The sequence below is a fragment of the Pipistrellus kuhlii genome, unplaced genomic scaffold, assembly GCF_014108245.1.
Source record: "Pipistrellus kuhlii isolate mPipKuh1 unplaced genomic scaffold, mPipKuh1.p scaffold_m20_p_3, whole genome shotgun sequence".
NCBI classification, from domain to species: domain Eukaryota; kingdom Metazoa; phylum Chordata; class Mammalia; order Chiroptera; family Vespertilionidae; genus Pipistrellus; species Pipistrellus kuhlii.
In genome coordinates, this window is record NW_023425529.1 from 46,116,740 (window position 1) to 46,128,349 (window position 11,610).

General features: G+C 43.4%; 2 protein-coding genes across 5 annotated transcripts in view; one reads left to right on the forward strand and one right to left on the reverse strand.

Annotated features, from left to right (window-relative positions):
* CBX5 (chromobox 5) overlaps positions 1–1,985 on the reverse strand; it is a 29,983-nt gene extending 27,998 nt beyond the window's left edge. Inside the window, exon 1 of the mRNA XM_036459251.2 lies at positions 1,807–1,985. The gene's annotated coding sequence lies outside the window, so the exon portion shown is untranslated. The remainder of the gene's footprint in view (positions 1–1,806) is intronic.
* Positions 1,986–2,477: 492 nt separating this feature from the next.
* HNRNPA1 (heterogeneous nuclear ribonucleoprotein A1) lies at positions 2,478–8,932 on the forward strand. 4 transcript variants are annotated; one of them, XR_004991646.2, is made up of 12 exons: positions 2,478–2,630; positions 3,192–3,308; positions 3,598–3,744; positions 3,868–4,078; positions 4,174–4,266; positions 4,345–4,437; positions 4,726–4,800; positions 5,012–5,170; positions 5,703–5,858; positions 6,076–6,141; positions 8,523–8,596; positions 8,797–8,932. XR_004991646.2 is itself a non-coding variant. In XM_036459246.2 (11 exons), the coding sequence occupies exons 1-10, from the start codon at positions 2,616–2,618 to the stop codon at positions 6,129–6,131; spliced, it is 1,122 nt and encodes a 373-aa protein (XP_036315139.1). In that variant the 5' UTR covers positions 2,478–2,615; the 3' UTR covers positions 6,132–6,141; positions 8,523–8,726. The 4 variants fall into 4 exon arrangements, 3 of the variants coding, with proteins under 3 accessions (XP_036315139.1, XP_036315138.1, XP_036315140.1); XM_036459246.2 differs by lacking the exon at positions 8,797–8,932 and having other exon boundaries at positions 8,523–8,726; XM_036459245.2 differs by lacking the exons at positions 8,523–8,596; positions 8,797–8,932 and adding an exon at positions 6,378–8,333.
* The last annotated feature ends 2,678 nt before the right edge of the window (positions 8,933–11,610 follow it).

The following is an 11,610-nucleotide window of genomic DNA, read 5'->3' on the forward strand; positions in this document are numbered from 1 at the left end:
TGAGATTGAGAAACCCTCTCCAGACCAAGATTGTTATCTTTTCAAACCTAAAGAAATCACGGAAAGATACTTAGTTTTTACAAACTAAGCAGCTATATTATTTGCATACCTACAAATAGTTCATAACCAAATATGAAATAGGTTTGTCCTTTTGCAAGTGCCAGAGAGCATGGAAATCACTCCTCTGTTCACCATAAGCTCAACTAAAGTCCTGTCTTTTATGTTAGATAGGTCTCTAAACATAAGGTACTTCATATGTAGCTGAACTTGTTACAGTATTTAAACATTTTTCCCTTGACCTTAAATAAATCAGTGACTAGAGCAGTGTATATTATGATATAGCCAAAATGTAATGGAAATTTCTATACTTTGCTAAAAATCTTTGAATAAGCAAAATGGGCATTACCAACAGAAGATGGTAAGTAAACACTTTGAAGGAAATATAATCAAAAGACAATAATCCAGGTAATGAGTGAGTCCTCCTGCCTCCAACACCTAAATATCACCCTCTTTTCAAGCATCTTCCTTCTTATCCAAATTCAGACAATCTCAGAGAAGCAGCAAAGAGAGAGGATTAGAAACTGTAATGGTGTAAAGAAAGACATAGGTGGTGGGAAAAGATCCTCGAAGAAAAGACTCTAAAAAGGCACTGGGAAAGATGACTATTTCTTATAAAGCACTTAGCATGATGCCTAGCAGATACTAAGTACTCAAAAAGTTACTTTTATTTATATTTTTTAGACCGAGAATCGCCTTAGTTCCTAAGGGGAAAGCAGCACTCTTTCGCGGTGTAAAGGAGAAAAGTGGTGAGAAGTACGTGATTATGAATAGAAACACGCACAAAAAACGACTTTTTAGCTTAATTTTAATCACAAATTCTTATAATCCCTGCCAAGATTTAAACATTAGCGGTCCAATTTGCCTCGATCCCACTGTTATTATGAAGCTTTCCAAAATTTTCTCTATGGTTTTACAAATATTGAGTTGCCCGTGGAAATACGCATCATGTAGGTGTTTTTCGGATGCCTTTCCACAATACATAAGAGATTTATCCCATTCATTCTAAAACTTCAAGGAAGTCTCCCTAATGGAGCTAGTTCTCCAAGTCAAAAAACCTCCCTTGCTTCCCCCAAAACCTATGATGGATGGTGGGAAGTACAGTGGGAGAAAATGGCAAACTCAGGGTATCCAGGAGCAAACGTAGTCTCCCTACCAGGGAGGTTTATAGAAAGGAGGCCTAAAGGCTTCGTTAGAGAAGTCATGGTGGACAGAATCCGCGCCATCACAGGCATCGGATACCCTTCCTCACCCCTCAAATTTAAGACCCCTGTCTTTTGGAGCGCTGATTGGAGGACTCGCCAAGCGCTCAGCATAGGATATTTTAGCGGCTCCAGCTTTGGTCCATCCATTTAAGCGCCCGACTCCCTCATTCCCCATTGGAGTCAAACCGCTGCCTCAGGGAAGAGCCCAACCTACCGCGCGCTTCGTGCTCATTGGCTCAGCAAAACGCTGCTCAGGAGGAGAAAGCCCGCCTCCCGCATTCCGATGGCCTAAGGACCGATCCGTCTGCAGCTAAAGGCAGACTCAATTGGTCTGCACACATGCCAGTCAAACCCTCCGTGGGCAAAGCTCCACCGAACCTGCCCGGGGTGAAACCTCCGCCCCCGTCCTTCCATTGGTTGGCCGGGTCCACCGCTCCCCCTTCACGAGCCCCCACCCCGCGATCCATTCATTTCACACAATAACGGGCTCCAATGGAGTCGGATGGAGACTTCCCATCGGTAGGCAGGACTGTCCGCCACTTACCCGGGATCGAGACCGATCTCTCGCGCTAATGTCTTCTCTGTTCCCCTGTGATGAGAGCCGGACCACAAGCCACCGCTGCCGCCGTCTTCTGCGCAACGCCAACCGCCCGCCAAAACGGATCCTTCCCTGCGCCTGCGCTGCCAATCCTGGGACCAGACCTTTTCTCCGCCCATTACGCCTGCGCAAAACGAGGCACAACTCCCGCCATGACGCAGGCGCTGTAGGTTCGCCGCCGTCTCCCGCCCGCCATTTCACGTGTTTCTGGAGCCAGGCGGAACTTCTTAGTGCGCCTGCGTGAACTCGCCATTTTACTACACATGCGTTCTGCAGGCGGTCGTTGCAAAAAAAAAAAAAAAATGAAATTGTCGCATTCTACTTTTTGATACATAGTATTAATCGTGCTCTGACAACTGAGTAAGAATGTAACATTTGCAGCGTGGAGGATTAAAGTGTTACTGAAATACCCTTAAATAGATTTAAATGTGAATGATTGGTTAGGTAGCCAATCAGATTAGTTCAGAATAGTATTACTCGGGAACCAATCGTCTCCGAGGGGTGGACCCTGCGTAGAACGCCCAGACGGATGACGTTGCAGCAATGCGGCACCACAGACCAATAGGAGCAGGAAGCTTCTGCAAATATCCAATCAGAGCTACTAAGGGGCGGAGTCTACCAATGCCGCAAGGGAGGAGGCGGGATAAAAAAGCGAGGCCGAAGGTAGGCTGGCAGATACGTTCCTTGGATCACTCCTTTCTGCTGCTGAACGCCGCGGAGTGAGCATCGTTTGAATCCCCCCTGTTGCAGGCATCATGTCTAAGTCTGAGGTGAGTAAGACGCTCTTTCTACAACTTAACTTTCTCCCGCGTCCCTTCCTGAGTCCTGCGGGATGCAGGCTGGCTTGACTGCTTGCTCCAGCCCATCCGGCAGTTCTTGGGTCGCGCCCAGGGCCTACCCCTCCCGAAGTTCAGGTCGCCATTTTGTCCTCTTCGTGGCCATGAGGCCGTCGCCCTGCAACCCTTAGCTATCGCGCCGCTCGTTCCTCCCAGCAGGGCTCTTAGACACATTAAATCGGTTATTTTTGGGGGGCTTTGTCTCGGGCGAATTTCTTGAAAGCAGTTGTAATCGCTTCCTGGCAGTGGGTCCCTCCTGCCCAGTCCTTTTGTTGCGCGTGCGTCGCAAAGTAGGGACGCATGCGCCCCGGGTTTCCCAGCCCCAACAGGTCTCCCCAATGGGGAGAAGCACGTGGCTTGTTGCGACCCGAAGGAACAATATGAGTGCTACCATGTTGCTGTCTAGTTTTGCTTCTCTTAGGTAAAAGGTGTTTTTGCGTTATACGCCCACTAACGCTCCCTTCTCCCTCTATTCTACTCCCCCCCCCTCTCCAGTCTCCCAAAGAGCCGGAGCAGCTAAGGAAGCTCTTTATCGGAGGTTTGAGCTTTGAAACAACCGATGAGAGTCTGAGGAGCCATTTTGAGCAATGGGGAACGCTCACGGACTGTGTGGTAAGGCTTGGAGGAGACAAAAGGGCAGTAGGACTAGCGGATTTCCTTTGCTTGGCTTGCTCTAGCTTTCTGAATGCTTATGGAAATTAACAGGATTACACTTGCAAATAACTTGGGTGGGAAGGTGTGGGTTTAAGTGATCAAAAAGCTTATTCCTAGATTTACAGGTAATGGGAGCTTGGAGGGCTTTGTATAAAGGGCAAGTATCAAGTTTCCTGTTAGCTTGTTCAGGGTGGAGGTGTCTGGCTTTGGGGATCTTGCTGTGCAGTGAGTGAATTTTACCTCTCAGGTGATGAGAGATCCGAACACCAAGCGCTCCAGAGGCTTTGGGTTCGTCACCTACGCCACTGTGGAGGAGGTGGATGCAGCCATGAACGCAAGGCCACACAAGGTGGACGGGAGAGTTGTGGAACCAAAGAGGGCTGTGTCAAGAGAAGTGAGTGATGCTTTTTTCTTTTCACTTGGGAGTGTGTCGTTAAGCACACTAGGGATGGAAAGAAACTTATATCTTAATTTTGGGATAGAGTCTCATAAATGGGGTTTTTTTCTTCCCTCTTAGGATTCTCAAAGACCTGGTGCCCACTTAACTGTGAAAAAGATTTTTGTCGGTGGTATTAAAGAAGACACTGAAGAACATCACTTAAGAGATTATTTTGAACAGTATGGGAAAATAGAAGTGATTGAAATCATGACTGACCGAGGCAGTGGCAAAAAGAGGGGCTTTGCTTTTGTTACCTTTGATGACCATGACTCTGTGGACAAGATTGTCAGTAAGTATCAGGTGACATGTTTGCTAAGGGTTCTGAAGTCTGGGTTGTGTTCTAAACCCTGAGTTATACTGTGTTCTTTTTCTTTTCAAATTTAGTTCAGAAATACCATACTGTGAATGGCCACAACTGTGAAGTAAGGAAAGCCCTATCTAAGCAAGAGATGGCTAGTGCTTCGTCCAGCCAAAGAGGTGGGTTTGTTGTTTTATTAAACCTTAAAGTCCGATTCTAACTCTTATGGTGTGACACTTAAAACTTTTCTTATTAAGGTCGAAGTGGTTCTGGAAACTTCGGAGGTGGTCGTGGAGGTGGTTTTGGTGGAAATGACAACTTTGGTCGTGGAGGAAACTTCAGTGGTCGAGGTACTGGATTATATTCTGTTACCAATTAATAATGTAAGCTTGTAATTTAACACAGATAACTTGTCCCTTATGTAATCTGTGGCAGTATTGTAGCTACTGGTTGACGTTTCCAAAGTTACATTTTATCCTAATGTAGTTCTGGCTTCTCGCCAGCCAGAAGTTAAAGTCTCTGGTATGGAAATCATTTTTGTAATGCAGGAACTATTTCCTAAAGTTTGTGCTTACAAGGCTGTTACTTGAATGCAATTTATATGCTTCAAACTGCTTTAAAATTTTGCTCTCTTCCAGGTGGCTTTGGTGGCAGCCGTGGTGGCGGTGGATATGGTGGCAGTGGGGATGGCTATAATGGATTTGGTAATGATGGTAAGTTTGTGTTAGGAGTGAACAGATGACAAGGTTTTTTGGCTATCTACAGAATAGACGGGTAGGAACTAAAACTGGAGTGCATCTAGTGCATGACAAGCTAAACTCTGACCATAACAGCATGATTCAAAGCTGGCTGTTTCCCGTTAGCCTTAAACCGATTTGCTCGTTGAATACTTTTGTCTTATTGAGAAGAATTGTATTCTTGTAGGTGGTTATGGAGGAGGCGGCCCTGGTTACTCTGGAGGAAGCAGAGGCTATGGAAGTGGTGGACAGGGTTATGGAAGCCAGGGCAGTGGCTATGGCGGGAGTGGCAGCTATGACAGCTATAACAACGGAGGAGGCGGAGGCGGCTTTGGCGGTGGTAGTGGTAGGTATCCAGTGACCCAGGTACTTGGTGCAGTAGCTAGATTAGCTTTGTAGAGCTTATGCCCATGTGGGGATTAGATGCTCTTAAAAGCATTATGTGGTACACTGCATGGTACTTCTTAATGGGCTTACTATGCTGCCTCCCAGCTTTAAGCTGGGGCCGCCTCACTCCCAACTAGTTGAATAAGTGGATACTGGAACCAGATTAGCTGTCTTAGGATTCAGTGTTTTAACTCCTTTGGGACCATAGGCACTTAGTTGATGTATCCAGCATGTGTTTGCAGTGCCCCTGGATGGATAAAGGCCTTCAAGGCCAGAGAATATGCTCTGTTGTCATGGAGAGTTGGGTACATTTTAAGTACTGGATTATTCAACTGAATGCCTTGTCCAGGAAATATGAAATGCAAACAAAGATAAACATTGTAGCCATCCAAGTTTGGGAGAAAGGAAGGCAGGTCATGCAATCTTTATTTTTCCCTCTCTGAACACTAGATAGATTCAGGACGATCACCTTTCCTCTCTTTCCATTTTAGGAAGCAATTTTGGAGGTGGTGGAAGCTACAATGATTTTGGCAATTACAACAATCAATCTTCAAATTTTGGGCCCATGAAAGGAGGAAACTTTGGAGGCAGAAGCTCTGGCCCTTATGGTGGTGGAGGGCAATACTTTGCCAAACCACGAAACCAAGGTATGCATGTATATGTAGTATTAGAGGGCTAAGGGTATTTATAACTGGCACTTGTTATAAAAGGCTGACACAGAAGCCTTCAGAATAATGAAGGGATTGGTAATTGCAATCAAATTAGAAATATCCGAGTTTAAACTCAGATTTTTAACTTGCTTCAATTATAAAGGCATTACTATTGATATTTCCAAAAGTTTAAAGGAACAAACCTTATTCTCAGGTGGCTATGGCGGTTCCAGCAGCAGCAGTAGCTATGGCAGTGGCAGAAGGTTTTAATTACTGCCAGGTAAGTAAACACCTTTTTTGTATTTTGGCTTAATTTTCATAATTGATAATGAACCCAGTAACCCTAATGTAGCTAAGCAGTGCAACCTAGTTAACATTGTAACTTTAGTAAAATTGTGGATATTAAGCTAATAATCAGATCAGCAAAATTTGTGGGAAACAAAACTTGATATTGGATTGTAGCCTTTAAGTCTTAATATGTTTAGATTAACAACTTTATTCCATATTGTTCAACAGGAAACAAAGCTTAGCAGGAGAGGAGAGCCAGAGAAGTGACAGGGAAGCTACAGGTTACAACAGATTTGTGAACTCAGCCAAGCACAGTGGTGGCAGGGCCTAGCTGCTACAAAGAAGACATGTGTTAGACAATACTCATGTGAATGGGCAAAAAAACTCGAGGACTGTACTTGTGACTAATTGTATAACAGGTTATTTTAGTTTCTGTTCTGTGGAAAGTGTAAAGCATTCCAACCAAGGGTTTTAATGTAGATTTTTTTTTTTTTTTTTTGCATCCATGCTGTTGATTGCTAAATGTAATAGTCTGATCATGACGCTGAATAAATGTGTCTTTTTTTTAAATGTGCTGTGTAAAGTTAGTTTGCTCTGAAGCCATCTTGGTAAATTACCCCGACAGTGTGAAGCTAGAATTCCTTCAGGGTGATGCCAGGTTCCATATGAAATTTACTCACAACCTGCTTGGGCACAGAAGCCGTTGTCTTCAGAAACTTTGGTGTAGTTGAATTGACAGTTACTGTGTTGTGACCTGGAGTTCGTCATTAAAAGGGTCACCCAAGCAGAGTCATGGAGTTCATTTGGTTATTAATGATTGTTGGCACATCCTATGCAATATATCTAAATTGAATTATGGTACCAGATAAAATTATAGATGGATATGAAGCTTGTGTATCATCCATTATCATGTGTACTCAATAAACGATTTACTATCCTCTTGAATGACAACTGTATGGATTTGGGACTGGCAGAGCTTTGGACTTTCCCTACCCACCACCCCTGATAATGTTGAATACTTCTATCACTATCCAAGTGCAAAGCTTTGCCAGAGAATAGAAGCCAGCTGCTGGCTAAGGCCAGCCCAAAAGTCCACAGATATAGAGTATTTGGGAGACATTTTTTAAAATTGGCCAGCACCAGTAAATTCTTATTCCTACACAAAAAGAGGCTTGCATTAAAGGAAAACTGCAGTTCCCTTGGTTCTGGTTGGGTGGGCCTTTATAGAGGTTTTTAGATTTTAATCACACTAATTGCCTATTTGGAAACAAAAATTATGGGCATGTTTAGGAACCATATTGCTTACAAACATGCTAACTGCAGTTTTCCTTTATACCTGGCCCAAAATCACACAACCATCCTAAAATGTTAATTGTATGGAAAATGACTTCTAAATCTTTTAAGTTACATACTATCCAGTCTTTGTTATTTGTATATAGGTTCTTTTGAGCCCTCCCTTTTGATACTTTCAATTTCAGTGCCATTGTACTTACCTAGTAGCATAGAGATTTATCACTAGGACTGTATTTCATCCCATGGCTGTGTTACTTGGAAGTTTGGGGATGGGGTGGTGACGGGAGGGAGGTGGAGGGGGGTGGCATGATGGATGATAGTTCCATGGGTTTGATATTGGCTGAGTTTGCAATGGCAGGTGGAACCTTAACTATTGAGGGAGTTTGCAGATACCTCAGGATTCCTGACAATGGCTTTAAAGATCCAGGAGAGATGTTCAGCTACTAGGAACTGCTAGCAAGTATAGCGCGAATGGCTTCGAGCTCAGACACTCTTCAGCTGAGAGTAGACACTGGTGGTATGTGGAGTACAGATAAGCCAGGGGCAGGCCACGACACGCTCCATGAAAGCTAGGAGGGAGTGCATTTTCAGTGACCATCGCCAGAAAGGAGGCAGACAAAGTAAGGCACACCTGACTCTTAGGACTAGCAGTCAGAACCAGGAGGAAAGGTTTTATTGCTATGCTGGTAGGTAAGAACAGATTTTACTTACATCCATATAGTTCTGTAAAATCCAGCCTTCTGTTATATTTTCCTTAATATATTGAGCCAAAACTAGTCCAGTTAAGCTGAACTTGGTTTTTCTGGAGATGAATTGTTTTAAATTGACTCCCTAGTCTTGGTGGATAACAATTGAAGGAAATGAGTGCTTTAACTGTCTACTATGAATAATTTTGCCCCTTAATTTTTATTTCCTACTTCTTTGACCCATTTCCTTACAACAACGGCTCAAAGTAATGCATTTGACTCCCCAAAGTAATGGTGGGAGGGTGGGTGGACTATTAGTGGGGGGTGGGGGATTTAGCCTGAGATGGGACTTGATCTCAGAAAAGCTGATTCTAAAGGTTGTTTGCTTTTCTAGGGAGGAGTCTGGCACTACAGGCTTATCAACATGTCTTAAACAGAAACGCATCTGTCCAAGCTCATGGCTAAAAGGTAATTTTTTATAAAGTAATGGTAAGCAAGTGATTGGTATTGCCAAAATAAAGAGAATCTGCCTCAGAGCCAAAAAGACTTGCTAATCAGATCTAATAGCAATCTGTTAATAAAGCAACTGGGTTTCTAGCTAAGAGAATGGGAATCTTTCATCTGCTTGTGTAAGTACCTCATAACGTGTTTTGTTTTTCTTTTTGCAGGAACATCCTTACGAGGACCTTTATCTGAGCCAATGTGTACTTCATTTTCACTGCCATGCAGTTTTCGTTGGCTGTGTTGCAGCTTTAATCATTCAGTTTTATGAATGGGCTTTTTAAATAAAATGCTTCTAACCTTTTTTTAATATTTTCATTGTTTCTTACTTTCATGTTCTCTTTCGTGATACTTAGGGTAAACTTGATACTATACCCCTCAAGTTTGAGAATGGGAAATACAGGAGATGGATGATATGCCAGATGCTTGCTAAACCAGAAAACTAGCAGGATCAATCTAAAGGAGCAGGACCTCATGTTAAAAAGTCATTGCATTTTGAACCTAGCAGTTTAGGTACATGTTTTAAATCACAGGTTGGCATTCAGATTAACAAGGAAGGATTGGGTTGTGGGAACTGAAATCTGAGAAGCTGGGCTCTCACTGCAGGGCTATTGGCTGTTATAAGTAAGCTGTTAACTGTTGTTCCACTTGAACATACCTTTTTCCTAGCTCTCCTGGCAAGAGAGAATCAACTTGTGAAAGCCAGAGCTGTCCCACTCCAGTCTCTTATGAGAGCTATGCTTACCTGTTAAATTCTGGAGGGGTGTCATCTTTAATAAGTATATTGACCAAATATCTTTGGCAGTTTTGGCAAAGGCTTAACATTTCTCCCATCTTTAGGAGGTCCTGCCTCCATTTTAACCTTGCTAAGGGGAGTAGTGAGATAGGTGGTTTCATAAGTTATCTTGCTACTTAATCTCCATTTATGATTGGAAGTTGCTAGATGTGGTTTTTCACATGGTCCATGGTTTGGTAGGATAGGACAACTCTTACCAAGTCCTTTAATTTCCTGGTATGGCTGGTTAATAGTGACAAGCATTCTTGTTGAAAAATGTTAACCCTGTGTGGTGTGGCTTGGTTGGCCATTGTCTCACACCAAAATGTTTACATTCCCCAAGTCAGGGTGCACACCTGGGTTGCATGCACTCTTAGTCCCAGGTAGGGGGCATGCAGGAGGCAGCCAATCAATGTTATACTCATGGACATTTCTCTCCCTCTCTAAAAATAAAAACAATTGTGTTAACATACCATGTACTTTGATGGATGCTTTACAGATAGAAGAAATAGACTCAAGGAAGATGATTGCCCTTAGTACTTCTAAACTGGCTCACCTGCTTCCAAAAGCATGTCCCACCTGCTGAGGCACATACCAAACAATGTATATGATGGTCTTCCTGGCAATGTACATAAGTATGGCATTGTCCTCTTTACCGTGTCTAGTTCTTTGAACCAGAGCTTAGATGCTCAGTAAATTGAATTACCTTTAGAGCTGGATTAGAATGAAAACAAGTGATGTCCTTAGGGGAGCCTGGAGTCACCAACCAGTGGTCTGAACAATTGGCATCTGCTGCCAGTAAACTCTAGGCTCTGCCCTCTATAACTTGGTCCCATATGTTCGATTTTTGGAGAAAACAAAAGTTGACAAGTATGGACTGTCTTAAGATCTATTAGGAATAGAAAGCGCTACATTCAATTCCCTAAACCTGGGCATGTTTTTCAGAATGTGTAGGTATGCAGATTGCACATCTTTTGATCACTGTTCTGCTTTTGTCTCAACTGCATTATCTTAACAATCCAGAAGTAAGGTTTCCCCATTGGAATTGAGCTAGTAAAGTTGAACAGAATTATAAATAGAAGCAAAATACCAAAATAAGTGTAATTCAGTGCCTGAGAAGACGGAACCACCCAACTCCAAGAAGTGTGTCAGGGAGGGCTTTGATAACATCTGAAAATGATTGTTTCAAAATTAAATTGAAAAAAGTTGTGTGTATATACATTAATAAAAGGCCCTTGGACTTCAAGAATCTAGAAAAGGATGGGGAACATCCTTTATATATCCTGTATAGCCGAAACCGTTTTGGCTCTGGATAGAGCATCAGCCTGCGGACTGAAGGGTCCCGGGTTCGATTCCAGGCATGTACCTTTGTTGCAGGCACATTCCCAGTGGGGGGTGCGCAGGAGGCAGCTAATCGATGTTTCTAACTCTATCCCTCTCTTCCTCTCTGTAAAAAAAATCAATGAAATATTTTAAAAAAAAAAAAAAAAGTGTCCAACAACTAGGGAGATAAGAAATTTCACAGGCCCTCCCTGGCTGGGTAGCTTGGTTGGGGATTCAATTCCCAGTCAGGGCACACACAGGAATCAACCAATAAATGCATGGGTTGGTGGAATGGTGGGTCAATGTTCCTTTCCCTTTCTTTCTAAAATCAATAAAAATTTTAAAAGAAAACTTCACCAAAATGCATATGGTGCTCCACTGTGGAGCAGGTTTTACTCAGACTTGGGTGTGAAATCCCCTAAAACTTAGACATCCAATTAAATCCTCTCACTCGGTTTTCTTAGGGAGCTAGGAATATTCCCCCGCTAGGCTGAGGGAGTCCTATGGAAGTAGGCAGGAGGGAAATAGGAAAAAACAAAACAAACAAAAAAAAACCTGTGAGTATTCTAGGCGCTTCTGTGTTCCAAAGATTGAGAAAGGAAAAGCCTACATAAACCTCAGGGACCTTGCCCAGGGAGCTTTGGCAGCAGTCTCGGCTCTGTAAATAGGGGGCCACCAGGGAGGGCCCCTGGCTCTAAAAAGAAGGGTGAAGGCGGTCAATCGAATACTGCTAGAGCCAAAATCATGTGTGCCACTCTTACGCAGAGCTGTGGGGGAAAGAGATGTGCTTGGCAGGACTCCCTCCCCACTAAAACCAAGACATGAGCTCCGAGGAGCGTTCTTCATCGCCCTCCCTGGAGAAGGAAGACACAGTGGAAAACCG

Excerpts from the sequence above, each read along its gene's own strand:
- HNRNPA1 (XM_036459246.2), top strand. Across the intron at positions 4,267-4,344 it reads TGCTTCGTCCAGCCAAAGAG|GTCGAAGTGGTTCTGGAAAC; the intron begins GTGGGTTTGTTG and ends TTTCTTATTAAG. Across the intron at positions 4,801-5,011 it reads TAATGGATTTGGTAATGATG|GTGGTTATGGAGGAGGCGGC; the intron begins GTAAGTTTGTGT and ends GTATTCTTGTAG.